The sequence below is a fragment of the Eschrichtius robustus genome, chromosome 4 (genome assembly GCF_028021215.1).
Source record: "Eschrichtius robustus isolate mEscRob2 chromosome 4, mEscRob2.pri, whole genome shotgun sequence".
In the NCBI taxonomy this organism is placed as follows: Eukaryota; Metazoa; Chordata; class Mammalia; order Artiodactyla; family Eschrichtiidae; genus Eschrichtius; species Eschrichtius robustus.
Window position 1 is genome coordinate 76,924,058 of NC_090827.1, and position 27,473 is coordinate 76,951,530.

Consider the following 27,473-nt stretch of genomic DNA (forward strand, 5'->3'; position numbering starts at 1 on the left):
ACTTCCTTTTCTACCCTTTCCTCAGCGTTCCTTTCAAAAGGAGGTCAAATAAGATCCGTCTTCCATCTTTCTGGAGAAAGAAATTAAAACTATCAGCTGGTGCCCTGGAGGAGGCTGCTTCGTGGACGTTTCCTCTTAGGAAGGAAAGTATGGCGAGGAATAGCAGAAGTCAGGTCACTCTGGAAATCAGAATGCAACAGCTAGGGAGTGACAGCAGGGAAATGCATAGAAAAGGGAGTTACCTTAGGACTGGAATTCCACAGGACAGCCAGAGACCTTCTAGAACTGTTAGAAATGTAGTGTGGTCAAGCCTCAGCAGACCTTTCTTCTTAATCGTCTTTAACAGCCAACCGCTTTTCCCTAAAAGGTCTCAGACCAGGTAGGAATTTGGGGAACACCACCACCATGAACCTGTGTTGCTCTAATATGCCCCGGGCGTTGGGCCAGGGGCTGAGGATGAACAAGGGAACAGAACAGAGGTGCTTTGCACCTAGGTGGTTACTGGAGCGCTAGGACAGGAAGGAGGGGCAGAGAAGGCTTCCCGGGGAGGGTGCATAAGGGGCGTCCCAGGCAGGGCGTCGCCACCATCCGGTGTAAAAACCGGCATCTCAGCCTCTTCGGGCCGCCTGGCTTGCCATTTCCCCCCAGCTCCCATTCATTGCTTCCAAAGAAGGGAAGGGACTTGCCTCGTTTTAATTCCATTCTCCTCTATCCCAGAGACCCTAGGGCGGGGGCGACGAAAATGAGTGGTACTCTGAGTCAGAAACTTGTGAAGGGGGCGCGGGAGCCGGCAGCGGGTTGGGAGTGACGCGAGGGAGGCCGGGGGCGGGGAGGTGACGCGCGCGGGGACCACGCCGCCTCAGCCCACGTGTCCGCGAGATTTAAAAGTTGGCAGAGCGCGGGTGGGTCAGTCTGGCGGCCGAACTGGGCGAACAGCGCGCCAGGGACGCAGAGGCTCAGCCAGAGCATCGCTTGGAGCGCGGGCCGGTGTAGTGCAGGGTCCCGGGATGCTGCGAGCCGCGAGCCGCCGCCCCGGGCCGCCCCCCGGTCAGGTGGCTGGTGCGTCCCCGCTCCTGCTGCTACTACTGCTGTCTTGTTGCGCGGACACCTGCGGAGGTAAGCCGACCCGGCGCCTGCCAGGGCACCCGCGCCACCACCTGGTCCCGCCCCGCTCCTCCCCGCTGTGATCGCCGCGCTCTCTTCCCTCCCTTTCTGCCTCTTCTCTTGGCTTCTGGGATTTGCCACCCCCTCGTGCTGCAGGGCTCCCCAGGTTCTCGCTCTTAATCACAGGAGCGGGTCGGCGCCCGAGGGCAGCCAGCGGCGCAGGTGCCAGTGGCCGGGCTCGAGCGCGGACCTGGGCCTGGCCTAAATCCCCAGGCCGGGCAGCCTGAGGTCGGTGGAAACTTGTAGGGCTCCCTCGGGTAATGGGAGTTAAAACAGTGAAAATGAAAATGCTTTTCCTTTGACTGCAATCGCTGGAGGGATTGACGGTGAAGCAAAACTAGAGTAGGTTTGATAGGAAGCCTCTGCTGCTGATGCGAGGTCAACTTGCAAAGTGCGCAACTTCCTTGGTGAGTGATCTGTTCAGATAATCCCGAGCAATAACATGCCCCGTTCTGGCCGTATCGAAGGGGAAAGAGTCAGCTCTGTGCCTCGTAGGTTTTCAGGGACCAGATCAGGAAAAGGAACAGAGGCCTTCTTACAATGCGGAGTTGGAGAAGCAAATGTGCAAGCCGAGCTTTCAGTCAGTGCTACAGCTAAAGCCAGTGAAGGCAGATGTGGTTTGATAACAGTAGGGACTTCCTGAGCTTTGCTTAGAGGAAAGGTGTGGGAAAAGCAAAAGCAAGGTCAGGAAGGGGTGTCTGAAGCTTGGGAGACAGTGTAGAGCAGATGCAACTTGTTACAGTGGAGAGATCACTTCCCTGTTCCCTTAAGGTTACCTTTCCAGGTACCTTGAGGGGACCATCCCTCATCTCCCAGCTCTGAGCCAGGGCCCCTCCAGCGCCAGCCACTGACCTACTAAGATCATGAATTTTCTAGCTTCTCAGCAGGTCTTCTTAGTTTCCCTCTGCTCTCCTTCCTGTCAGTAGGATAAACGAGGGCTGACTTTCATCATTGCTCAGAATGTTAGGGACTTGAAACCATAACTGTGGGGACCTTTCTTAGCATGTAGCCCAGCCCTCAGTTAGAGGTGGGGGAACTGAAACTATTATTCTTTTCCTAATTTTTTTTTTTTTTTTTTTTTTTTGCTGTCCTTTCATTGTTTTCCCCCTTTCCTTAAGGAATTGGAGATGTAGGGAGGTGGGGACACCCGTGCTTGAAAAGTAAGGTAATTTGGCTATGAAATCTAAGCAGTCAGAAGCTAGGAGACCTAAGCCTTCTCCATCACTTATTCAGCAGTGCTACAGCATGACTTATGCAAAGTAATATTAATCTTTTTCAATTTTAAATTTGTTATTGGTAAAATTAGTTTGGTAGTTTTTATCTACCTTATTAAGGAAGCAGATAATCATAGTTTAATTTTTTTCCTCTGTAAAGCAAATGTACTTTCCATGCATGTTACGTACTATATGCTTGCAGTGATTTTTGCATCAGTGGGAGGTAACTTCTTTTTGTGGGGGGAGGCAGGGAAATTTTCAGGCTTCTGGTGATTGAGCAGAAACTATAGAAAGCAGCAGCTGATTTCTAAAAAAGGCAAGTCTTGGGTTTTATTTTCAAAAGAGCATATCATGTGGTTGACCAGTCATCTCATAAATATCCCCAATATTTCTCAAGCAAAGGGATGAGATACCTCTTTCCCTACTACCCTTTTCTGTCTTCTTTCCCCTTCAGATCTGCTCTTCATACCAAAAAATTAATTTTATCTCTCTAAAAATGTGATGGGGAGGGAAGAGGGTGAATTTATCCTAGTATGATCTGCCCTGGTGATCCGCCCTAGTCCTGAGCCCCTAAAGATAGCACTGGAGGGGAAGCATGACATACATAAGCAAAACTGGGAGATAATCTACCAAGATTAATCATTACGCAACATGCAAGTGGATGTATTGAAAAACAACAAAGCAAATGCCACAATGCCAGAGGAAAAAAAAATCTTGTCAATAAGTGCAACATCCTTGGCAAAAATGAGTTAGCAGAGCATAAAATAGCAATGGGAAGATAAAGGACCAGCCACAGATTCAGTGGCTGGAAATGGTTTACTATTCAGAGAACATTAAAATAAAGGACATTTCCTGAAAGAGGGGCACATCTGTATATCTGCAACAAACTGTCACTTGATGTGGCCTCTGACAATAAGTGATCAAGCGCCCAAGACTAAATTAAGAAGTGTCTTTTCCTACTCAGACCCCTATTCATGGAATAATTCTTAAAATTCAGTCAGCAGTAACAGTTTCTGACTTCCAAACACTACACTAGTTAAGTACTAGCAATGAGAAAAGAAAATTGATACCACTTTTAGAATAATCAAGTCTGTTTTTCTTTCTCTTACACATGGTATATTTACAGATCACAAGTTGTCTATCCATATTATTTGCATTAGTTAGATTGTACAGTATAAGACTAAAGATTTCACTTAACTAGATAGTCTGAAGTATAAATATCTTGAAACTGATTGATCAAAAACAGTGCAGTTTTTAGGCTGTAGATGACACTGGCACTGTCCCTGACAATACTTGGGAAAGTATCTAGTATGGCTATTTGATTAGTATAAAGCCCACATCTGGGGTATCTTGCGAGGAAAATCACATCAACTTTAGTTAACAAATAGACAAAGGGGGAAAATTTTTCCCTTATGTTTGGAATTCAGTCATAGGATATTAATGGTTTTCTATAAATTATAGATAAACATTTTGAAATTTTGGCTTCTCTAACCTTTTTACCCTGAGACTGTGTTTTGTGTAAGAGCCACAAAGTACCCCTTTTTGATTATATAAGTGCTTGGGACTAGGTTAGACATAATGGCAATTTTGGTGTGACCCATGCAAGCTTGGGGACATGGAAGGAGGCAAACTCTCCATGCTCTTGGTAAGGCAGTGGGGAGGGGGAGCTTCCACTTTTACTGGAGGATGGGGGTTCGTCAGGAGAAGAAATAATATGAAACTGTATTCTTTAAACAGGAATGCCCTGTCAAACAGAGATTAACCATGGTATCTTGAGTGGAGAAATCAGAAGTACAGGCAGGTGAAGACTGAATCCAACAAGTAGAATTCCTTGTGTATTTCCCTGCGTCATACTTGACTCTGATTCTCTTCAATCAAATACGGCTCTCTCCCTCCATTCCTCTTTCTTTTACCTTCCTATTTTTCAAAGCTGTGCACTCTTAGTAAAAACGGATGAGTAATGCATCCAAGCTGTAAGGAATGGGCCTATGGATTTTAGATTTTTTTCATGACAACATTCATATCCCCCTTTTGGAAATATTCAGACTTGTTAAAAAGGTTACACCTAAAATGTTTATTTGAGCTCCCTAGTTCTGTCAAATAAGAGGCATCCTCTGTTTCTTTCTACAATGCGGCGCTCACTCCCCCTGTCTATTCACTGTTATTCATGCACCAGCAGCATCGGTATCAGGTATCACCGGGAAGCTTGCTAGAAATGCAGACTCTTGGGCCTGTCCCCCAGTAACTGAATCAGAAGCTCATTTAAGTAAGATCACCAGGTGTTTTGCATGAAAATTTGAGAAGCACAGCTTTATCCCTTCCTGAAAACAGAATCAGCTCAGAGTAATACCCACCAGACAACAGTGACTTTGGGATATACATTTGTGCTAGGGTGGGAAATATTTAATTGAGAAGTGTGTAAGTTCATTTGTCCACCTTGAATAGCTGTCACATGAAAGGGGATTCAAACAAATCAACTCTCTACTATGGACTACGTGACCCCTGTAGGTTACTTCTAATGCTGGGTACAGAAAATGTAGCTAAATACTATTACTATTATTAGAACATAGATTAAATACTAGCACAAATTTTTGTGCACTCAAGGCAAGACTTATCTGAAAAGTGGTAGAATTAGAAAAAAAAATCTGTCAGGATTTGGAGTCTGGTTTGAAATCTGCTTCTGCTATGTATATATTTTGGTGATCTGAGACAAATTACTTAATCTTTCCTTCCTTCAATTTCCTCATCTTAAAATGGGAGTAAGTAGACTAGCTAACTTAAAAGGTTGCTATGAAGGTTAAAGGACATGATACATTTTATTTTATTTTATTTTATTATTATTATTATTTTTACTTCTACAGACAAGTTTATTGACCTAGATTGAACATTTTAGAAAAACATTTTCTAAATGTTTACTGTAATGTATAGTTAATTTTCCCAATGGTAGTTAACCCTGGATTTTACAACTAAGCCTATAATTTTGTTACCAAATGTAATAAAAAGCTTTTAAAACCCTTTAACAATCAATGGTGTAAGTTTCACATTCTCCCGAATATATAAATTTGCTGTAATTCACTTCTACTGATAAAGTTTGTATTGTTTCTAAGAGACCTTAACTTTTTATTTTCTGGAACATATTATCATTAGTCACTAATAGTCTTATTTTTTTCTGGTGATAAGAATGAATAGCAGGAGCAGCATTTGTGAAACCAAATCTAATATGAAACTGACTCTTTCTTGTGAGTAAATTTGAATTTTGAAACAGTAAAACAATAAGGTTTAATATAAAGCAAAATAAATTTTTTATGTTTATGATCTGCCAATTTCCCAGAAAAAGTTTTGTGGTGACTTTAGTTATATACCAGATACATTAAAATCACCAATGGACAACACATCTTTTATTCAGGTGCCATCTGAAAGTTTTAAAAATTTGTTGACTTAATATCACTGAACTGTCCACTTTAAAATGATTAAAATGATAAATTTTTTGTTTCGTGTATTTTACCACAATTTTTAAAAAATGTGTTGTTTGACGATTTTTAGGTTTTATAAAGGTACTGTATTAGCATAACAATGAAAAATTTAAAAGACTGCCTCTAATCTCATTACCCTATCAAGCAATATTTACATTTTTATTTTCTCTTCCTGTTGTCTAAAAACATAATTCCACATAGCTTCAATATAATTTTCCATTCTTATCTTTTCATACTAAATTTAAATTTTATGATTCATAGTTATACTTTTTAACATTGTATTCACAAGGTTTCATTGAGTTGGTCATTTTTTTTTTCAAGGTAACAGTAGTGTTTTATTTTTTTTAAATTGCACACATGTCTATAAACCTAATAAATAGGTTTTCTCTATTTTTTTTTTTATACAGCAGGTTCTTACTAGTCATCAATTTTATGCACATCAGTGTATACATGTCAATCCCAATCGCCCAATTCATCCCACCACCACCACACCCCCAGCCGCTTTCCCACCTTGGTGTCCATACGTTTGTTCTCTACATCAGTGTCTCTATTTCTGCCCTGCAAACCAGTCCATCTGTACCATTTTCTAGGTTCCACATATATGCGTTAATATACGACATTTGTTTTTCTCTTTCTGACTTACTTCACTCTGTATGACAGTCTCTAGATCCATCCACGTCTCAACAAATGACCCAATTTCGTTCCTTTTTATGGCTGAGTAATATTCCATTGTATATATGTACCACAACTTCTTTATCCATTCATCTGTCAATGGGCATTTAGGTTGCTTCCATGACCTGGCTATTGTAAATAGTGCTGCAATGAACATTGGGGTGCATGTGTCTTTTTGAATTGTGGTTTTCTCTGGGTATATGCCCAGTAGTGGGATTGCTGGGTCATATGGTAGTTCTATTTTTGGTTTTTTAAGGAACCTCCATACTGTTCTCCATAGTGGCTGTATCAGTTTACATTCCCACCAGCAGTGCAAGAGGGTTCCCTTTTCTCCACACCCTCTCCAGCATTTGTTGTTTGTAGATTTTCTGATGAAGCCCATTCTAACTGGTGTGAGGTGATACCTCATTGTAGTTTTGATTTGCATTTCTCTACTAATTAGTGATGCTGAGCAGCTTTTCATGTGCTTCTTGGCCATCTGTACGTCTTCTTTGGAGAAATGTCTATTTAGGTCTTCTGCCCATTTTTGGATTGGGTTGTTTGTTTTTCTTAATATTGAGCTGCATGAGCTGTTTATATATTTTGGAGATTAATCCTTTGTCCGTTGATTCCTTTGCAAATATTTTGTCCCATTCTGAGGGTTGTCTTGTCGTCTTGTTTATGGTTTCCTTTGCTGTGCAAAAGCTTTGAAGTTTCATTAGGTCCCATTTGTTTATTTTTGTTTTTATTTCCATTACTCTAGGAGGTGGGTCAAAAAAGATCTTGCTGTGATTTATGTCAAAGAGTGTTCTTCCTATGTTTTCCTCTAAGACTTTGATAGTGTCTGGCCTTACATTTAGGTCTTTAATCCATTTTGAGTTTATTTCTGTGTACAGTGTTAGGGAGTGTTCTAATTTCATTCTGTTACATGTAGCTGTCCAGTTTTCCCAGCACCACTTATTGAAGAGACTGTCTTTTCTCCATTGTATATTCTTGCCTCCTTTATCAAAGATAAGGTGACCATATGTGCATGGGTTTATCTCTGGGCTTTCTAGCCTATTCCATTAATCTATATTTCTGTTTTTGCGCCAGTATCATACTGTCTTGATTACTGTAGCTTTGTAGTGTAGTCTGAAGTCAGGGAGCCTGATTCCTCCAGCTCCGTTTTTCTTTCTCAAGATTGCTTTAGCTATTCAGGGTCTTTTGTGTTTCCATACAAATTGTGAAATTTTTTGTTCTAGTTCTGTGAAAAATGCCATTGGTAGTTTCATAGAGATTGCACTGAATCTGTAGATTGCTTTGGGTAGTATAGTCATTTTCACAATGTTGATTCTTCCAATACAAGAACATGGTATATCTCTCCATCTGTTGGTATCGTCTTTAATTTCTTTCATCAGTGTCTTATAGTTTTCTGCATACAGGTCTTCTGTCTCCCTAGGTAGGTTTATTCCTAGGTATTTTATTCCTTTTGTTGCAGTGGCAAATGGGAGTGTTTCCTTAATTTCTCTTTCAGATTTTTCGTCATTAGTGTATAGGAATGCAAGAGATTTCTGTGCATTAATTTTGTCTCCTGCTACTTTACCAAATTCATTGATTAGCTCTATTAGTTTTCTGGTAGCATCTTTAGGATTCTCTATTTATAGTATCGTCATCTGCAAACAGTGACAGCTTTACTTCTTCTTTTCTGATTTGGATTCCTTTTATTTCTTTTTCTTCTCTGATTGCTGTGGCTAAAACTTCCAAACCTATGTTGAATAACAGTGGTGAGAGTGGGCAACCTTGTCTTATTCCTGATCCTAGTGGAAATGGTTTTAGTTTTTCACCATTGAGAATGATGTTGGCTGTGGGTTTGTCATATATGGCCTTTATTATGTTGCAACTCAGTGATTTTTAAGTAGACTTAAGGAGTTGGGCAGTCATTTGCCTATTAATGTTTTCTTTAATGTATTGATTTGAAAGAGTTCTATATTATAAGGATATTTACCATCACATTTTATTAAATATGTTTCATACATTTCGGGAGTTTTCATTTGTCTTTTAATTTAAATTAATTTGCGATTTATGGTAAAATAAGTTAGGATGAAGGTGGTCAAAAGGCAGAAACTTCCAGTTATAAGATGAATAAGTACTAGGGATGTAACATACAACATGATGACTGTAGTGAACACTGCTCTGTGGTATATTTGAAAGTTAAGACAGTATATTCTGAGAGTTCTCATCACAAGGAAAAAAAACATTTTTTGGGGGGGGTATCTATATGAGGTGATGGATATTAACTAAATTTATTGTGATAATCATTTCACAATATCTGTAAGTCAAATCATTATGCTGTATACCTTAAACTTATTCAGTGCTGTATGTCAATTACATCTTCATAAAACTGGGAAGAAAAGAAACAGAAGAAAAAAATGATCCTCACTCATCATAGTTAATGTGCTACAACATCATACCATTTACATAAATTTTATCTGATACTTCATCATCCAAATTCTATTTCAGGATCACACTAGCAATACCCTGGAGGCATTGTCTTACTTGAAAAATGTTATTTCAGTTAGTTGAATATCATTCTTTACAAGATTTAAGTCAAACAAGGTCCAGCACTATATCCAAACCAAAATAGATGTGTCTGTAATAAATTTCTGCCCCTGCATTATTCATACATAGTGGCATAGATGATTCTTCAAGCGTTCTGAATTAAGTACAATGGATTTCTCACTTTTTTATGTTCTGTCGTATAAGCCTTTTTGTACTTTTACTTCTCCTTAACAAATAAAGTGTTGTTTCATCTCCACCAAAAAAAAAAAAAAAAAAAAGTTGTGCAGCTATCACAACAATACAATTTTCCATCACCCCCCAAAGATCTGTTATGTCCATTTGCAGTCAATCCGCATTCCTACCCTCAGCCCCAAGCAACCACTAGTCTTTCTATCACTATAGGTTTGCCTTCTCTGGACATTCCATATGAATGGATTCATACAGTATTTGATCTTTTGCATCTCGCTTATTTGATTTAGCATGATATGTTTGAGATTCATCTCTGTTGAAGCATATATCAGTAGTTCATTCCTTTTTATTGACAACAATTTTCCATTGTGTGGATGTACTACATTTTGTTTATCTGTTTACCAGGTGATGGACATCTGGATTGTTTCTGCTTTGAGCTTATTATGAATAATGCTGCTATGCACATTCATGTACAAGTTTTGTGTAGACATGTAAGAAATTCACTCTTGAGAGTAATGTCTTTGTAATGTTTTAAGGTTTATTTAATAATTATGTCTCTTTATACTAAGTCAGATGTTGAAATATCTAGTTGAAATAGGAGGGTAGTGATGTACAGTGAAAAATGAGAAATATCATCCAAAAGTAAATCAAAACTTTATCATCCAAAACTTTATTTTTAGGTGCTCCAATATTGCCTCAAGGATTACAGCTGGAACAAGGATTACAGTTGTGGAATGAGGTAAAGAATTATCCTTACACAAACTAGTGGAAACTTTACCCTTTTTAAAATTATCATGGTAAAGTGAAATAATGTAATTGAGCTTTGGGACAACTGTGATTTTACTGACATTCTGAATTCAAAATTATTCTCTTTATCAAGTGAAAGAAGGAAAGATGAAAAAGAAACCAAAAATACAGTAAGTGGTAAATTAAGGTGGCAGAAATATGTCCTAATAATAGAGTAATTATAATAAATATGAATGTGCTAAAATACACCCCTTAAAAGAGATTCTCAGGCTGGATTTAAAAAACAGATTTAGCAATATGATCTCCATAAGAGTCACACTTAAAGCAGAAAATGAAAAATGGCTAAGAATGGAAAGTGACATACCAAGCAAATATAAACTGCTAGAAAATTGGAGTAGCAGTCTTAATATCTGATAAAATAGAATTCAAGTACACAAACCATTTTAATAGACAAAGCAGGATCTTATACACTGATAAAAGAACAACAGAGCAAAAAGATACAGCCATCATTAATATATATTAACAGAACAATCTCAAAATTTATTTAACAGTTGATAGAAATTCAGGGAAAAATAGATAAATGAACATTTGTAGTTGGAGATTTTAATATTCCTCTCTCAAAACTGATAGTTAAAGCAAATAGCACACAAGTAGATATGTCAAAGACACAACAGTACAATTAATAAATTTGAATTTGAACTATTAGAAATATTTTTAAAAACCTGTACTAAACAGTATGAACATTCTTTTTGAGAATAATTGGGGCATTTTAAAAACAGACCATGTCTTAGAAGACAAAGAAAGTTTTCATGAGTTAGGATCCATTTTAAATGTTTTCCAATCATAATGCAATGAAGTTAGAAACTATTAACAAAAGTATAACTTAAATATCCCATCTGTTAGGAAAATAAGTGGAATTTCGGGAAATAGCCCTAGACTGAAAAAGAATGACATAAAAATATTATGAGTCAAAATTTGTATGCTACAACTAAAACAGTAGCTAGAAAGAAATTTTAACTTCATATATATTTATCAGGAAAAAAGAAAATTTAAAAACAAATATGCTTAGCATTCAACTGAAAAATGTGGGGGAAAAGAACAACAGAGAAAATTCAAAGAAACAGGAATGAAGTAAATAATAAAAATAAGGGCAGAGATAAATATTAAAAAGAGAGAGGAGAGAACAAATCAACAATATTAACAAAATCATATGTTTGTTCTTTCAAAATGTTAATAAGCACTGGCAGTACTGATTTAAAAAGGCAGAGGAGAAGATAAAGATAAAAAAAGACATACACTGAAAAAGGGTAGATCACCAAGAAAAAGAGAGATTTAAAAAATGTTTTATACGATATTTGCTTTTCTTCTTCTGACTTACTTCACTCTGTATGACACTTTATAGGTCCATCCGTGTCTCTACAAATGACCCAATTTCATTCCTTTTTATGGCTGAGTAATATTCCATTGTATACATGTACCACATCTTCTTTATCCATCCATACCAAGGGGGAAAGTGGTGGTGTGGGAGGAATTGGGAGACTGGGATTGACACATATACATTTTTGATACTATGTATAAAATAAACATCTGATGGGAACATACTGTAATAGCGCAGGGAACTCTACCTAATGCACTGTGGTAACCTAAATGGGAGGGAAGTCCAAAAGAGAGGGGATATCTGTATGTTTATGGCTGATTCATTTTGTTGTGCAGTGGAGGCTAACACAACATTGTAAAGCAACCATACTCCAATAAAAATTAATAAGAAATAAAAACAAAAAAAAATTTAAATAAGTATTATGGACAATTGACTGGCGAAGTTTGCACAACTCAGTAAATAACACTAAAAACTAGTGAATTGTGTCATGTTGGTCTGGAGTCATCATACTGGTCTAGACAAAAATTATCAGCTAAGGGATGGACAGTGGTGGGTCATGACTTGTAATTTAAAAAGTCTGTGGCTGCAAAGGCCCTATGGAAAGACCCCTTGTTATTTGTAGCTCTGAACCAGAGAGTTCCTATATTCTGTGGTTCAGTTTGAAGGTCTGTATTCAAAACATGAACTTTAGGTCCAGTAACAAGGTAGTTAGAGTATAGATTTACTGCTTTACCTATCAGTGACATCACCCTCTAAACTGATAAAGAAAAAAACAGATTGAGGAGACTCAGTGCCCCTCTAATCTGGTGGGACTCCCATCCTGCATTAGTCCCATAAACCCACAGATTTAGGGCACATCTCAGGGAGAGAAAAGAAGGGCGCTGGAAGCGGCACCTGTTCTATTACCTTAAGGCATGCTCTGCTCTAACTAGTTGAGTTATAGCCTTCATCTGAGGTAAGCTAATTCTTGCTACCGTCAGGGTTAAATTCTGACATTTATCTTGACCCACAAGCCTAATTTCTGTGTGTACATATATATTCTCTAGAAGGCTATTATATCAAGCTGTTATTTTCTTTCTAGATAAACGGGATAATAGCTTAAAAAAAAAACTAGTGAATTGTACACTCTAAATGGGCAAATTATACAGAATTTGAATTATATTTCAATAAGCTGTTACCCCCGCCAAAGTATTATGGACAGTTATATGGTAATAATTTTGAAAACTTAGATGAAATGAATAAATTCCTAGAAAAATATCTGATGCCAAAAAGGTGCTATAGTAATACAATAAGCACTGAAGAAACAGTTTCTTCTTTCCTTCTAATCATTGGCCAAAGGCCTCCAGTACTATGTTACACAATAAATGTAACTAAAGCTTCTCCATAGGGTATAAATTTGCTCTAGAAATTTGTTATATAACCTTTACCTAGTTAAGGAATGTCTATTCTTCTCCTATCTTCCTAACAGTTTTTTTTTTTTTTAACAGTTTTGTTAATCCTAAATAAAATGTGAACTTAATCAAATATTTTATCTGCACCAATATTGAGATAAGCAATATGCCTTTTCTCCTTTAATCTATAATCATGATAATTTACATTAATAAATTTCTCGCTCTTAAACTATTAGAGCTAAGATGAGAATTTAGAAGAGTTTTGGATATAATACCAATATACAATAATCAATAACATTTCTTTTCACTAGGAAAAAGTAACATGAAAATATTACATCATTCACAATGGCAACAAAAACTATAAGTATCTAGGAATTAACCAAAAATACACAATAGCTTGTGGAGAAAAAATTAAATTTTAATAAAGGAATTAGAAAATAATGTGAATATATGGAGAGACGTTCTTTACTTTTGGATGGAACAATTAATTTAATGTAATAAAAATATCAATTCTCCCTAAATTAGTCAATGTAAACCCTATAAAATCAATGCAACCCAATTGGAATTCCACTTAACTTTTTTTTTGGAAAGTTTATAAATTTAGCCTAAAATTGATGTGGAAAAATAAAGGTCTACAAATGGCTAAGGAAATTTTAAATATAAAGAGCTAAGAGCCAGAACTTGCCCTACCAGATATCAAGATATACTAAGAAACTGTACTAATAAAAAAGGTATGGTGAGGGCGTAAGAATAGATGAACGAACCAGTGGAACTGAGACTAGAGCTTGGAGAGTTTAGCAGACACTGTCAGTGCCTTGTCATATCCCTTTGTCATTCACCATTCTAGCACACTCCAAACTTACTGTTTCTAATTGCAAGCACATGTGACTCTGCCTGTTTGGCCTATGCTCAGGACAGACCAGAAGTGCCTGGGACCAAATGCCCCCACCACAGGAATAGCCATCAGTTGGTGACCCAAGAGAGTAGGTGGATGAATACCTTAGCTGCCTCTCTCCTCAGGTGGGATAACTCTGAGATGTATTCTGCATTGTGTCTCAGAGTACCCCAGGCAGATTGATCCCAGTTACAATGGTGGTAACCTGCTTGATAACATACCCTTGACTGGATTCCTTCCCTTCCCTGTTTTACTTCTCCACTCTTCTACCAGTGCTTTTTGGGTTATCTTCCAAATGATCTACTCATATCCACATCCTTATCTCAAGGTCTCTTTCTGGGGGAACCCAACCTAAGACAACCTAAGACAAATGCATGTGCACATAAACTTAACTTATAATAGAAGTAACACGAAAATTCAGAGGCAAAAGGACAGATTGTTCGGCAAATGAGGGTTGAGAAACTGGCTCACTGTATAGAGAAACATAAAATTAACACCCCATACAAAGGTAGGCTCCAGGTGGATTAAAGGTCTAAACATACAGGGTAAAATTGTAGAGTTAATAGGAAATATCTTTTCTATTAGGAAACCATCTTTGTGAGCTAGGAGCAGGGAAAGGCTTCTTTCCACAAATTTTAATAAGTTTTTCCATAAAAAATTTCCGTAGGTTTTTCCATAAAAAACTTCCACCATAAATTATAAGGCCAAAAACATCATGATTTGAATTACATTAAAAGTAAAGATTTCTTTCAACAAAGGACTCCCTTGAAAAAATGTAAGAGCCTTGGAAAGAAGATATTGACAATGCCTAAAACTGATAAGGAATTAGTTTCTAGACTATCTAAGAAATTCTAGCTAATTGGATAAAGACAGGAATCCAAAGTAAAAATAGTCAAAGAATAGAACAATTTACAAAGAGGAAACCTAAAGACCAACGAGCATCTAAAGAGATGCTCAAATCCATTAGTAACAATGACATGAAAATTAAGACAAAAATATTGTCACTTTCTATCCGTTAGACTGGCAAAAAATTGAAATCGAGAGAATGGCAAACGTTAGCAAGGATGTAGGGTGTAGGAATCCCCATGCATTGCTGATGAGAGTATCAACTGGTGTAGCCATCTGGAAAGCCACCTAGATACCCCTGTGGTTTAGCATGCCCTCTCCTGAGTGTGTAGCCCAAACATATTCTCCTACAGAACCATATGTGGAGGACAGATACAAGGAGGTAATGCGAGGAGTGGAGGGAACCGGCCTCGCATCACTGGGGAGTAGGTAGGCAACATGTGGTGCATGCACATTATAAATACTCTCTGGCAGTTAGGAGCAACACACTAGAGGTATCCAGGAGCAGGGAGAGATCTTAAAGTATAGTGTTAAGTTAAAAAAAGTAAGAAAATACCATATGTGCACAGCAAACAGCAGTACAGATTTTATAAGAACATAAACAGAGGATACACGTCAGATACATTAGAAGAGCTGCTTATGGGAGGATGGTATAGGAGTATGAAATGGAAATATAAAAGGATAAATAAAGTGAGTCCAGTGATGATAGCAAGCTATGAACTGAGGAGAATACCCTTTATACCTAAGCCACCCCCTAACAAAATACATAAGGGCAAAGATAAGACAGATGATAAGGGCCAAGTACTAAAGAGTCTTAAATAGCACAGAAATTTGTAAGACTATTTTAAGGGCCTCTGCCTTGGTATATCATAATGCATGCTTGAAAAATATAAGCAAGATGAAGAATAATTTAGAAACAGATATTAATGTAGAGTACAGAAACATTTAGTTTAGCTTGAAATTATATTTCTGAGGAAAATCTTTGAAAAAAACTTTTAGATGATAATGCTGGGGAGAAAACTCAAATGGAGCTGTAAAAGCACTATACATTCTTTTATAGAAAAAGATATTTTAAGAAGGTGCTAAGAACATATAGTTAAGCTTTCTGCTGGAGGTTTTAAATATTACATAGCTATTCAGATGCTAGAAACACATACTTTTCAAACCGTATACAGAGACCTAACCATTTTCAAACGGGTTCATCGATGGACTCCACAGAGTTCTCAAAAGCATTAGTGGCACTTAAAACCATTAGGGCCATAAGCTGAGTGAAGTGAACAAATGCTTACCCAAAGGGAAAGTGGGAGGGCAGTGCAGCCATGCCTTTTAAAGAAAGGAGAACAAAGACTGAAAAGCTTTGCACTTATCTCCTAATTTGATTAATTGGTGTTTTTTCTTATTCTGGTGTTTTTATTCAAGCCATATTGATGCACTGATTAGTGAGCCCTGAAGTTCAAGGGTCTGCTGTCCTTGGACACGGCCACCTCATACAAATGAGCAGCCTGGGCTGGGGGTGGACAGCTTTCCCCTTGAGCATGTAAAGTCTTCAGATACCTAAACAACACAACAATTTCGAGAGGGACCACTTCCTCCTACCCTACTAGAGCGAATTAAATCACATTTGGGGGTGATACATAAAGCATTAGTCACAATTTGAAGCTTAAAAGGGTATCTTTTTTGCTTTCCCTTCTCAATTGACTTCTCTTTTTATTTTTTTCCCTACAAACTCAATGCAATTTAATTAAAGAATATTTATTGAACACTTATTTGGGCACGTTAGATAGCCCCTGCCCTCAAGAAGTTTACCACTGTCTGTGTGTTTGTATCCATGATTCTGGCTTTACTTGGCATGGAAGAGGGAGCAGGTGGATGGACACAAGGGACAAATAGAATGAAACAATTCTCCCAGTATTTGTGATATATAGAGAGGATAAGTTCTGTGAACATGAAAAGGAGACATAAACGTATGCTTTTCTATCATACCGTATACCTTTGTTATTCTCTAAGTTACAGAATTATATATATTAGTTCATGTTCAACTTGGAAACCAGAGGAGCTTGAGAAATTATGACTAAAGGGTATGATTATCCCCCTTCAGTTTAGTGTGAGAATGGCAATTAAATTAAATTCAACAAATTCTGAAACTAGACGGGGGCCCCTGAGATGTTATGCCATAAATAGGACTCAACCTAAATCATCCCAGACAGACAAGAATCAGTACCATTTTTTCCAGTCCCGTTTTAAAAGGCCACCAAAGAAATAAATGCCATAGATAACTCTAGACACCTAGCTTAGTGCTTAACGTCTCAGCACAGTTTTTAATGATTAGTATAAATCTCATACTACAGTTTAAGGTTTCTTTTAAGGATAAAAGCCGAGGACAGAGCACTGGAGCTTACCTGGCTCTTTGGTGGGGCTAATTGTGGACTCTGGGAAGGCTCACGCCAAGGAGTACTTCCCAGAACTTCTGCTGCCAGTGTCCTTTTCCCCACGGTGAGCCACAGCCACCCCCCGCCTCTGCAGGAGACCATCCAACACTAGCAGATGGAAGCTTCAGACAAAACCGATCAAACCTCACCTCTCTACTAGTGCAGCCCATCTCAGCATCTCTCGTTGCAAAATTCATCTCTTCGCCGAAAGATAGAATCACACACAGTGCCTGTGGCCCTCTAGAACTTCCAAATAATGAGGAAAGAATTGTCAGCATGCAAATTCAGACAGTCACAAAATTTGAAACAGTTACTAATGTTGTTGGATATTTAAAAGGCTCGACATCTCCAGACCGTTATATCATAGTTGGCAGCCATCGTCATACCGCATACAGTTATAATCGACAAGAATGGGCCAGCGGCACTGCCGTCATCACAGCTTTTATCCGGGCCTTGATGTTAAGAGTCAAGAGAGGGTGGAGACCAGACCGCACTATTGTTTTCTGTTCATGGGGTGGAACAGCTTTTGGAAATATTGGCTCGTATGAATGGGGAGAGGATTTCAAGAAGGTTCTGCAGAAAAATGTTGTGGCTTATGTTAGTCTCCACAGTCCTGTAAGCGGTAACTCACGTCTCTACTCTGTAGCTTTCACCATCTCTTCAGCAACTGGTAGCTGAGAAAAATAATTCCAACTGTTCCAGAAGAGATCAGTGCCCAGAAACAAATATCAGTTCTGTACAGATGCAAGATGATGCCGATTACTTCATCAACCATCTTGGAGTTCCCACCGTGAGGTTTACTTATGAGGACATCAAAGCATTAGAGGGTCCAAGTTTTCTCTCTGAAGGCTTTTTCCCTAAATGTGCAACAAAAATTGAAGAAATGGATCCTTTTTTCAACCTTCACGAGACCATTACCAAGATCTGGTGTACCCCCAGCAGAGCTTTGTAATAACATTCAGCAGAAAGTGCTTCACAAATGAGTGTGCAGAACAGTGGAAACAAGGTCTTTGGCAAGGCCTCCTAAACATCTCATCAAAACTCCACAGAGGGACTTCCCTGGTGGCTCAGTGGTTAAGAATCCACCTGCCGCTGTAGGGGCCATGGGTTCAATCCCTGGTCCGGGAAGATCCCACATGCCGCGGAGCAACTAAGCCCATGCGCCACAACTACAGAGCCTGCGTTCTAGAGCCCACAAGCCACAACTACTGAAACCCATACGCCTAGAGCCCGTGCTCCACAACAAGAGAAGCCACCGCAATGAGAAGCCCACACACCGCAAGGAAGAGTAGACCCTGCTCGCCGCAACTAGAGAAAGCCAGCACGCAGCAACAAAGACCCAACGCAGCCAAAAATAAATAAATAAAATAAATTAATTAAAAAAAAAATTCCACAGAAAGGAGCCTTCAAGATAAATTAGGAGTGTGGGATTAACATAGACACACTTCTATATATAAAATAGATAATCAACAAGAACCTATTATACAGCACAGGGAACTCTACTCAGTCTTCTGTAATCACCTATATGGTAAAAGAACCTGAAAAAGAATGGATATATGTATATATATAACTGAACCACTTTGCTGTACACCTGAAACTAACATAATGTTGTAAATCAACTATATCCCAATGTAAAATAAAAATTAAATAAGTTGGCAAAAAAAAAAAAAAAAAAAAGCCAAGGACAGCTAGTTGCCAAGCATAGTTCAGTAAACCTTCACTGTAAAATAGAACTATTTTCTCATGCTGGCTTCTTGGTAGAGAACTGGAAGATGGCCCATGTTGTGTAAGACTTTTTACTTACACTCTTTGTCATTCAGCACACATGCTATTATCATGTTAATTTAGATGGTGTGATTAGATTTATATGTAGATATGATTAGATTTAAAGAACCACATAGCAGGGCGCTCCTTAATTTTGAGGCCATTCTTTGGTCACTACTTACGTTTCTCAGGCTGAATAATACCAGAAGTTTTTCCCTTCAATGTCTGAAGCATCTTTATGCTCGGATGATCCCTACTGACTGTTAATGGGGATGTATATCCCTGTGCCTGGGGGTGAATCTTGGGGAAATCCCAATTCCAGGACTTCCTTAGTTTAAAAGGCTCCTGCCTCCCAAATCCAGAGTCCTGAACAGTCATGGAACTTTAATTAATGTTGAATAGGTAACTTGACTTCATAAAATCTGCTTTCCGTTTTTCGCTATCTTCTCTCTGTTTCCAAGATGTAACTGGCATTTTTGTTTTCTACAGATAGATGATGCTTGTTTGTCTTTCCTGTCCATGGATCCTCTGCCTCAGGTAATTCCAAATGGAGGTGTTTCATAGTGATGTAAGCATTTGTGTCATGCTGAAATACTCCATCTCTCCCTTTGGACCCATCATTATTTTATGGACTTACTAAAATGTCAACGTATTAGAAATTATTACATCATCTGCAGGTAATAATGAGTGCTATGAGTTTATGGTGTAAAGTGTTAGGGCTTTTATCTCTAAGAAAAATAGATTTGCAGATAATATACCCATATTTTTGAAATTAAAATGCTAATTTCAAAATCAAATTCTGTGTTAGATTAAAAATAATGAATCCATTGCTCTATTGGGGGACTAATATCCTGGCCCTCAATAGAGTTTGCAACCCATGGAGAGATGAACTTACAGAGTCAGACTTAGGAGATCAAAATATCATTGTAACTGAAAAGTCAATTTGTGAATGTGGCCTTAGATCTGCTGCTAAGTGTGTCTGCTAAAACTACCCCCAGAATTAAACTGAGGTTACACTGTGACTCAAGCCTCCTGCCAGAATCAGGTTTTCTGCCACGGGGCAGCAATAAGGCAAGAACAACTGGCCAGAGAGCTGGCTCTCTAAGAGGAAAGGGCTCAACAGAGCGTGCCCAATTTCCTCCTCTCAGTCATCTGTCAGGTAACTCACTCCTCTTCCCACAGGAAAGAGTTAAGAGGACTGGGGAGAGAGGAGTGTGGGTCTAGCTTCTGTACCTGGAAATGATACAGACCAGTGTTCTTGGCCTTCCCTAATCAATAGAAATTGACTAGAGGCCAGACAAGAAATTCAGGCAAAGCTTTACTGGGGCCCCTGCTGCAGCAGGGGGAGCTAGAACAAGTAACAGGTGCCCTCGCTCACTCTCTGAGGCGGGTGAGCTGGTTCCTTATATGGGGTGAGGGTAGGGGTATGTCCAGCGGTCAGGCTGGAGGGGTGGCTTAAGTGTTTGGCCCACTCCTCTGGTGGTGTTGAGTGCAGGGAGCATGCTCTGTACCCTGCTTTTGCCCCCCACACCCTGTTTTTTGCCCCCAGCTCTTCAGAAGTGGCAGTAAGGTTTTTTGGTCTGTTTGTATCTTTTTGTTCATAATTTGCCCCAACTGTGCATACACTCAGTTATTTTTAGTCCCACATAGTTTCTTTGTATTTTGTTGGTCAAGGAGAGGTCTGTCCAGGTGCAAGCCTTGCAGCAGTGCAGCAAAGGGTCCCAGGTCCCAGCAGTCTCAGAAACACGAGCCGTGGGAAATAAGTGTGTCCTTCTTACACGTCTCTACTGGACGCTGCTCCCTCTGTCTGCAGCTCTGTCTCTGAGTGCAGGTGTAGCAGAGTTAGGCTTGGTGTCTTAACTTTCTTAATCAGCATCACTAAGTCTCCTGAACAGAGGAGAGGGCTCAGCAGAGGCTCTTGGTTCAGCCTTCTCAACACAGTCAGCTGTGTGCCTGGGGCGAAACCCTACATGGTCTGGCCAGGGCGCGATGCCTGTCCTTCACGTAGTCCTTCCAGAATGTCATCCTGGCCGGTGTGGAGAAGCAGCCTTTCTCCAGCCTCGACCGGTTCCTCAGCCTGCAGAGGATCACTTGCAGCAAGTTAGAGGCATTAAGTGGTAAAGCAAGACCAGAATCAAAATAGACAACATTTATGAATGATATTTCGAATTGCTTGAGGAGCATTGACGGATATATAACATGTGGTGGATATTAATCAGCACACAAGCTTTTGCATTACATTGGAAATTCAGGAACACCCTCAGAATCACTTTTATGTCTTCAAAATTAAAAGGATGAATTTTAAAGCACTCATCTAAACACCATCAAGCTAAACTAAGCTTTTATTGGATTTGGAGACTGTACCTTTTGAGGAGAGCCTTGTAAGTTTACTATGAAATCTTTTACACTAACTGATACCATTTTTTAAAAATCATTAATTTCCTGTTAACTGTTGTTATATTATGTATGTGATTATCTGAATAGTTCTTCAAAACATTTTTGCCAAATAGAAAATAAAGGCTCTTTAAAAGGTCCACAAATAAAAAATAAAATATTAAAAATCTCATATGAGAAAAATTCTTAAGAATAGTTGTAGCTCAGTGAATAATGGCTTCATGTAAAAAGTTGCTGGAGAAAATGCAATTTGTTTTGAAACTTTTTCTGTCAAATTTCAGTCTTGTTGCCAAGCCTCAGCTGGCTTAGAAGCTGTTTTCTAAGGAGACACTCATATATCTAAATTTATTCTTCTTTGAGTTAAGAGACACATGGTATAACTAGATTTTTTAAAAAATTATTTTGTATTTTTTCAGCATTTCTAGATGGGCCGTAAGAGGAAGTTTCAGGGATTTATTTCTAGATTTTTCTGGGGTGAACTGCACACCCAATCCTGAAGGGAAAAAGTGAGAAAAGATGTATCAGTGTTCACGCTCTACTTCTTCTCTCATCCAACTCCCAACCGTAGGCTTAACAGTCAATACCAGTGCAACACAGGGATACCTATAGATCAGACGACCTAGCCGTGTGTAGTATTGGGCAAGTGACAGTCTCTTAGAATCTCACTTGCTTTATATGTGAGAATAACAATTCCCATCCTGTATATGTCAAGCTGTGTTTTAAAGACAAAGTGTGGATTATGTATATGAAAATGTGTTATAATTTATTGAAATACTACTTAAATATGAGCCATTTAATACTATTAATAAATATCCCAACAATTTGCATTGGGCAGGCAAACAAATAGAAGAGAACAAAGCAGGCCTTTGACATGCTAGGTGGGATACTCAGAGAAGCTGTTTCATGACTCCAACTGTATCCCTAAACTACAGCCAATCCTGTTAAACATGTGCTGTTGTTCAAAGGGTGAGGATCTTGCTGGCCCTGAACAATCCTTTATGACACGTCTTCTGTAACTGCAGCTGTTAAATCAAGCTTTACAGGTCACACATTTTTCAGCGCTACTATTGTTAACTAATTGCTCTGTATGTGGCACTGTGTTAAGAGCTTTACCTGCGTGTAATCCTTCCAAGAATTCTGCATTGATGTTGTCATCCCCGATTTATGGCTGCCGGAACTGAAGTTTAGAGAGGTTAGGTAACCCGCCCAAGGTCACACAGCTAATAAAGAGGAGAAATGGAATTTGCACTGCTCTGGAGTCGCAGGCCGCTCCACTCCACAGCCCTACCCAACTCCCACACTGTTTCAGCTCCTCATTATTTCCCATATGTATTTATTAAGTAATCAATTACTCCTGGTGCGACTATGCTGAACTCTGTGCAAGGTAGGTTTCGCCCCTGCTTGTCCAGTTGGGCTCCTCCTCACCACACCCAGCTGGCTGCAAACCACAAGAGCCCTGCCCTGCTTCTGTGCTCGGGTGCTTTGAAAACCCTGATCCTGGGGTATGCAGTCAGCAGCCTGGAAGGGTGGGAACTCATATTAGGTGCACCATACACGGCTTCTTCTCCTCCAAACTCCCATTGTTTGCGAGCAATTGAAGGATTTTCAAATTAGCCAGTAATGAGTACTATTCAGCGAGGCTCACCACTTTGGCATGTAGATTCAGACTTTGCTGCAAGGTGGGAAGAATAATCCTTCTTTTGGCACTGCCTTAGTTACTCTCAGTCATAGAATTTTAGCAAATACTGAGAATTTTGTATCTGGACCCACAGTGGAAGCCTTAATCAGTGCATATAGACAATACATAACTTTTATATTTTCCTGGTTGGAAGGAAGGTTTTACTTTTAGGAGCCAAGTTTTTGTCATGAGAGAAATCAAGGGATTCCAACAGAGTGTCAATGGGCCACAAGGATTCTATTTGGTGTAGTTGAGTTGCAGGAAGGGGGACCCCTTCCAGGCCCCGAGAGTGGGCTCTTGTCTAACACTCGGAAATGAATTGTCTGAGGAGACACATGTGCTGACAAAGCAAGAGACTTTATTTGGAAGGGGAGCCCGGGCGGAGAGCAGCAGGGCAGGGAACCAGAACTGTTCTGCCACATGGCTTGCAGTCTCGGGTTTTACGGTAATGGGGTTAGTTTCCGGGTTGTCTCTGGCCAATCACTCCGACCCAGGGTCCTTCCTGGTGGCGCGTGCATCACTCAGCCAAGATGGATTCCAGCGAAAAGGATACTGGGAGGTTGGTAGGACACATGTAACAGGGAAGAGCCAAATCTGACTACATGTTGCATCTGTTTGTTTTACTTTAACCTTTGCTTCCCATTGCTTTTGTTGACTAAAAGGATATTGTCTCTACATAATGGCCTGCCTCGGGGAACCCTGCCCCTCTGCCTGAATGTTAAACCAAAGTGCCTTTGTTCGGGGAAACATCCAGACCCTGTCCACCTGTGGATGGCTGCAAGAAAGAAGAAATTAACACATCCCCTCCCCGAGGCTGGCCATTCCAGGGGATACTGCAAAACGTATGGACCTTTTTACTTTACTTCCTAATCTCCTCCCCCTCTCTGTGCTATGAAAGAAACTGGCATCCAAACCCCGATAAGATGGTTATTGTGAGACATTAGTCTGCCATCTTTCCAAATAAAGTCGTATTCCTTGCCTCAGCACCTTGTCTCCGATTTATTGGCCTGTTGTGCGGCAAGCAGAGCGAGCTTGGACTCAGTAACATATGGACTGGACTCTCTTCTCTCCTTTTGAGCTTTCCTGAATTCTTCCGGTTGGTACTAGGTTGTTAGTTCCGCATTCTTACCAGGACCTCCTGTTGTAAGATAACTCATGCAGGTGGTTACTGTGGTGCCTGGCCAGGGCGGGCAGTTTCGGTCAGTGGTTCTCCTAACGGTTGGAATGTCCTTGTGATCCTAACATTTTATGGTTATCTCTTCTATGCAAATGATGATAAAGCAGAAGCATGGCCTATATATCTTCTCATTTCCATTAGGCATCCAGTGCATTGGAGGAGCTTTGCTTCATAATTATGGGGACTCTACCAAAGCCCCAGGTAAGGTTCAAATAGTGTTTAATTTGTAGGCAAAAAAATTGCTCAGTGGTATCTTGGAATTCCTCCTGGAAGAAAATATACCCAATTTAGGAAGCATGCCAAGAGGAGCTAGAAGAGCATAAATTGACTTTGGATAAGAAACAAATACTTCAGTTTCTTTGACGCCTGAGAATTTAAGGTTATATTAATGGAGTTGGCAATCATCTAATTGGAAAATGGTATGTCCCCTTCAAGTATAAGATGTGTTCTAGTTCTGATGAGGGAAATTTGAGGTCATTTTGGCTCTTTCTCTCTTCTTGAATCATACTACAATTGGAGAACAGATGCATTTTTCTAAGCCCAGAGGTTAGGACAGTGTACTTTGTCAGAGAGGACATTAAGAATGCAAAAAAAGCAAACTATATTGTCAATGTCGGTTTGAAAATTATATTCTTACTGTGATGTCTCGGTTTTTATTAAAATTATTATTTGATTCTTGTGTGAGAACTTTTTGTCCCAAAGTGAGGCAATGGGAACTTGAAAAATGGCATGAGGTACCATACCTCAGTTATGTTCTGTATCTTATAGGTAAACTAATTTTAAAATTACCTTATTAAGGATAAGAGCCTTAGGTTTAGAATGTATTTTTCATTAGCAGTTTAACCTATGATCACTGGTTTGGTCTGACTTCCATGACTTTCACATACAAGTACTTCAAGTACTTTCACATCACAAGTAATTCAAAGAAAACTTGATATTTTGAAAGCATAAATGTTCTCTTAAACTAAATAAGTGTTTACAACTGTATTTTTTTCCAATGTTTTTAATAGTGACATTTTCCAAAACACTTAATTGATTTTTTTCCTAATTAAGAGAAAATAAATGGCAATGGTGTTTATCCATGAGTTTCTATTTATTTTAAAAGCAAATGAGAAAAAAAAAGAATAACAAAAAAGGAATGATATGTCTTGTTCTTAAAGACAGATTTTTGTAGGGAGAGAGGACTATAAAAAAGTTTATGGAAGAAAGCAAAAATAACTGACAATCTTGTTCTTTCATGATAACAACTACAAATATTTTGATGTGATTCCTTCTCGTCTTTTTCTCTGAATTTTCTATCATGTGATCATATCACTATTTCCTATTCCACCACTACTGAACATTTAGGATGTTTCTAGTTTTTTACTCTTATGAATAATGCTGTAGTAAAGATCTTTGTTCATACTTTTATTTATAAACATACTTTTATTTATAAAGCTTTTGATTAATTGCCCATTTATTTTTAGAGTAATATATGCTTAACCAATTGCAGTCTTATGTTTTATGTATAGCACATGTGTCATATATTTTAAAAATTATATAATATAATCTTATAATAAAATAAATTTTAAACTATACATTTATATTATACATATTATGATTTTCTAACATAATATAATGACATTTCTATATCTCTCTTTTCAACAGGAAACAGATGAAAAGGATAATACCAAAAGGGTAAGGTGATTTCCATAAATATATAAATTAAAAAATAATAAAGGAAACCACTAATTATCTATAGTAAAGCTCACTATTTTTTTAACAGTTCTTATTTCATTATTCGAAGACACAAAAGTTGGGCAATTCAAATGCTGTGGTAAGTTGTAGAATTACTTCTTATTAGTAATCACTAGTATTTTTTTTTTAAACCTGTTTTTGCAGTTTGTCTTATAGAGTAGATCAAAATTCATGTTTTTTTCTTTAAAAGTTTACATGTGGGTGAACAAATGGAATTCAATATTTATTATACATTTATTTTATATCTCAATAACTACAAGTACATTAAATTCATTCATTTATTCATTCAACAGTTATTTACTGGGTATCTACTATGTGCCAAGCACAATTCTAGGTACTAGAAATATAGCAGTAAATGTCATGCAACTTACATTTTAGAGGCAAAAAAAGCAAATGATTAAGTAAAACATATTGTTTTATATGGTGATTAGTGCAAGGGTAAAACAGACTTATGCAAAGTCATTTTAAGAATTATTTTAAAAGATGATTGTCAAAAATGTATTTAAATATAACTAGAAATACCACTTGTATTCCTAAGAGCTCCTTATTTGTAACTAGGCACTTAATTTGAGAATTTACTCTCTAAGATTAGCCAGATACCAATAACTTGAATTCGTTTTACTTCTAAATTGTGTGGTTTTAGTGGTAGTTTTTCTTTTTGTATGCATGGATTTTTTAAATGCTAACCAATCTATTTTGGTGTTTCAATCTAGAATACTTAAGAATTACTTGACTATAATATTCTTTCTAAGCTTGTGACTCACTACCATGGACCAATTTATGAAACGAGGAGCATAGTGTATTTTAAACATGTGTTTACCTGTGGGAAAGTAACTGTAACCATAAACTCAGTTTTAAATGTTTATCCCGTTGAATATTCTTACATGTGAGGAGTTGAAAGTTAGGTTATACTGGCTTCAAATGAAATACAAGTTGAATTGATTAACAAATAACCATTATATGGGGCTTATAGTAGTCCATTTGATGAATGAATTTAATATTTGTGAGAAGGTTCAATTGAAGTCATGCCTTTAAAATGAAACCGTTATCAGGTAGCCACATGTCTCAAATGTGCTTTCATTTTCTTCTGCTCGGCATTTTTACATCTTGAGAAAATGTATCTTAATCACATTTTTCACTAGCAATGACACATTGCCATTTTTGTGTCTCCTGTTGTCTTGTTCCACATGTTCAATTTAAATGAAATCTATATTTTATAAAGAAGATTACTAGATGTGTGTACAGTCTAATCTTCCAGATAAAAATGTTCATGATGGAAAACTGATTCTCACAGAGTTGGCTTCATGTGTCCCAAATCATTCTGAGTAAGTCTGGAAACAGACAGACAGCTTTTTTGCTTCTCAGAGATGCAGGTGGGTGTTTTCCTTGTTGGCTGCTGCAGGTGGAGCTCAGGCCCTCAGGAAAGAGCATCGTCAATAGAATGACCAAGATCCCAGCATAAAACTGCCAACTTTTACTCCATCTCTTGGTTTATTCTCCACAGCTCTTTGAAATGCTCACAAAGGACTGTCTTAGGTCACATCTTTCTTGTTCTTTTTTGTCTGGAGCAAGGATGGTGGGTAAAAACAAAAACAAATAGGAAGCCGTCTTTATGCCCAATGCTGAGAAACCTGTGTGCTCATCACGTGTGTGTGTTCGTGTCTCTCAGTCATCTGTCCTGCATCCGCTGCTGCAGCTCGTTCCACAACTGCATGAGAAAAGAATGAAGAGGTTCAAAGTGGACGTATGTAACACAAACTGCATGCTTCCTTCGCCACTCTGTGTGTGGCAGCCCTTTCTGTTCGTTC

General features: G+C 38.5%; 1 protein-coding gene across 1 annotated transcript in view; it reads left to right on the forward strand.

Annotated features, from left to right (window-relative positions):
• The first annotated feature begins 853 nt into the window (after positions 1-853).
• The window catches only part of NMU (neuromedin U), a 37,713-nt gene continuing 11,093 nt past the window's right edge, over positions 854-27,473 (forward strand). The window contains exons 1-7 of the mRNA XM_068542906.1: positions 854-1,116; positions 9,910-9,968; positions 19,169-19,216; positions 24,070-24,129; positions 25,576-25,605; positions 25,694-25,744; positions 27,335-27,409. Coding sequence (XP_068399007.1) covers positions 1,008-1,116; positions 9,910-9,968; positions 19,169-19,216; positions 24,070-24,129; positions 25,576-25,605; positions 25,694-25,744; positions 27,335-27,409 — 432 coding nt within the window. The 5' untranslated portion in view covers positions 854-1,007. The remainder of the gene's footprint in view (positions 1,117-9,909; positions 9,969-19,168; positions 19,217-24,069; positions 24,130-25,575; positions 25,606-25,693; positions 25,745-27,334; positions 27,410-27,473) is intronic.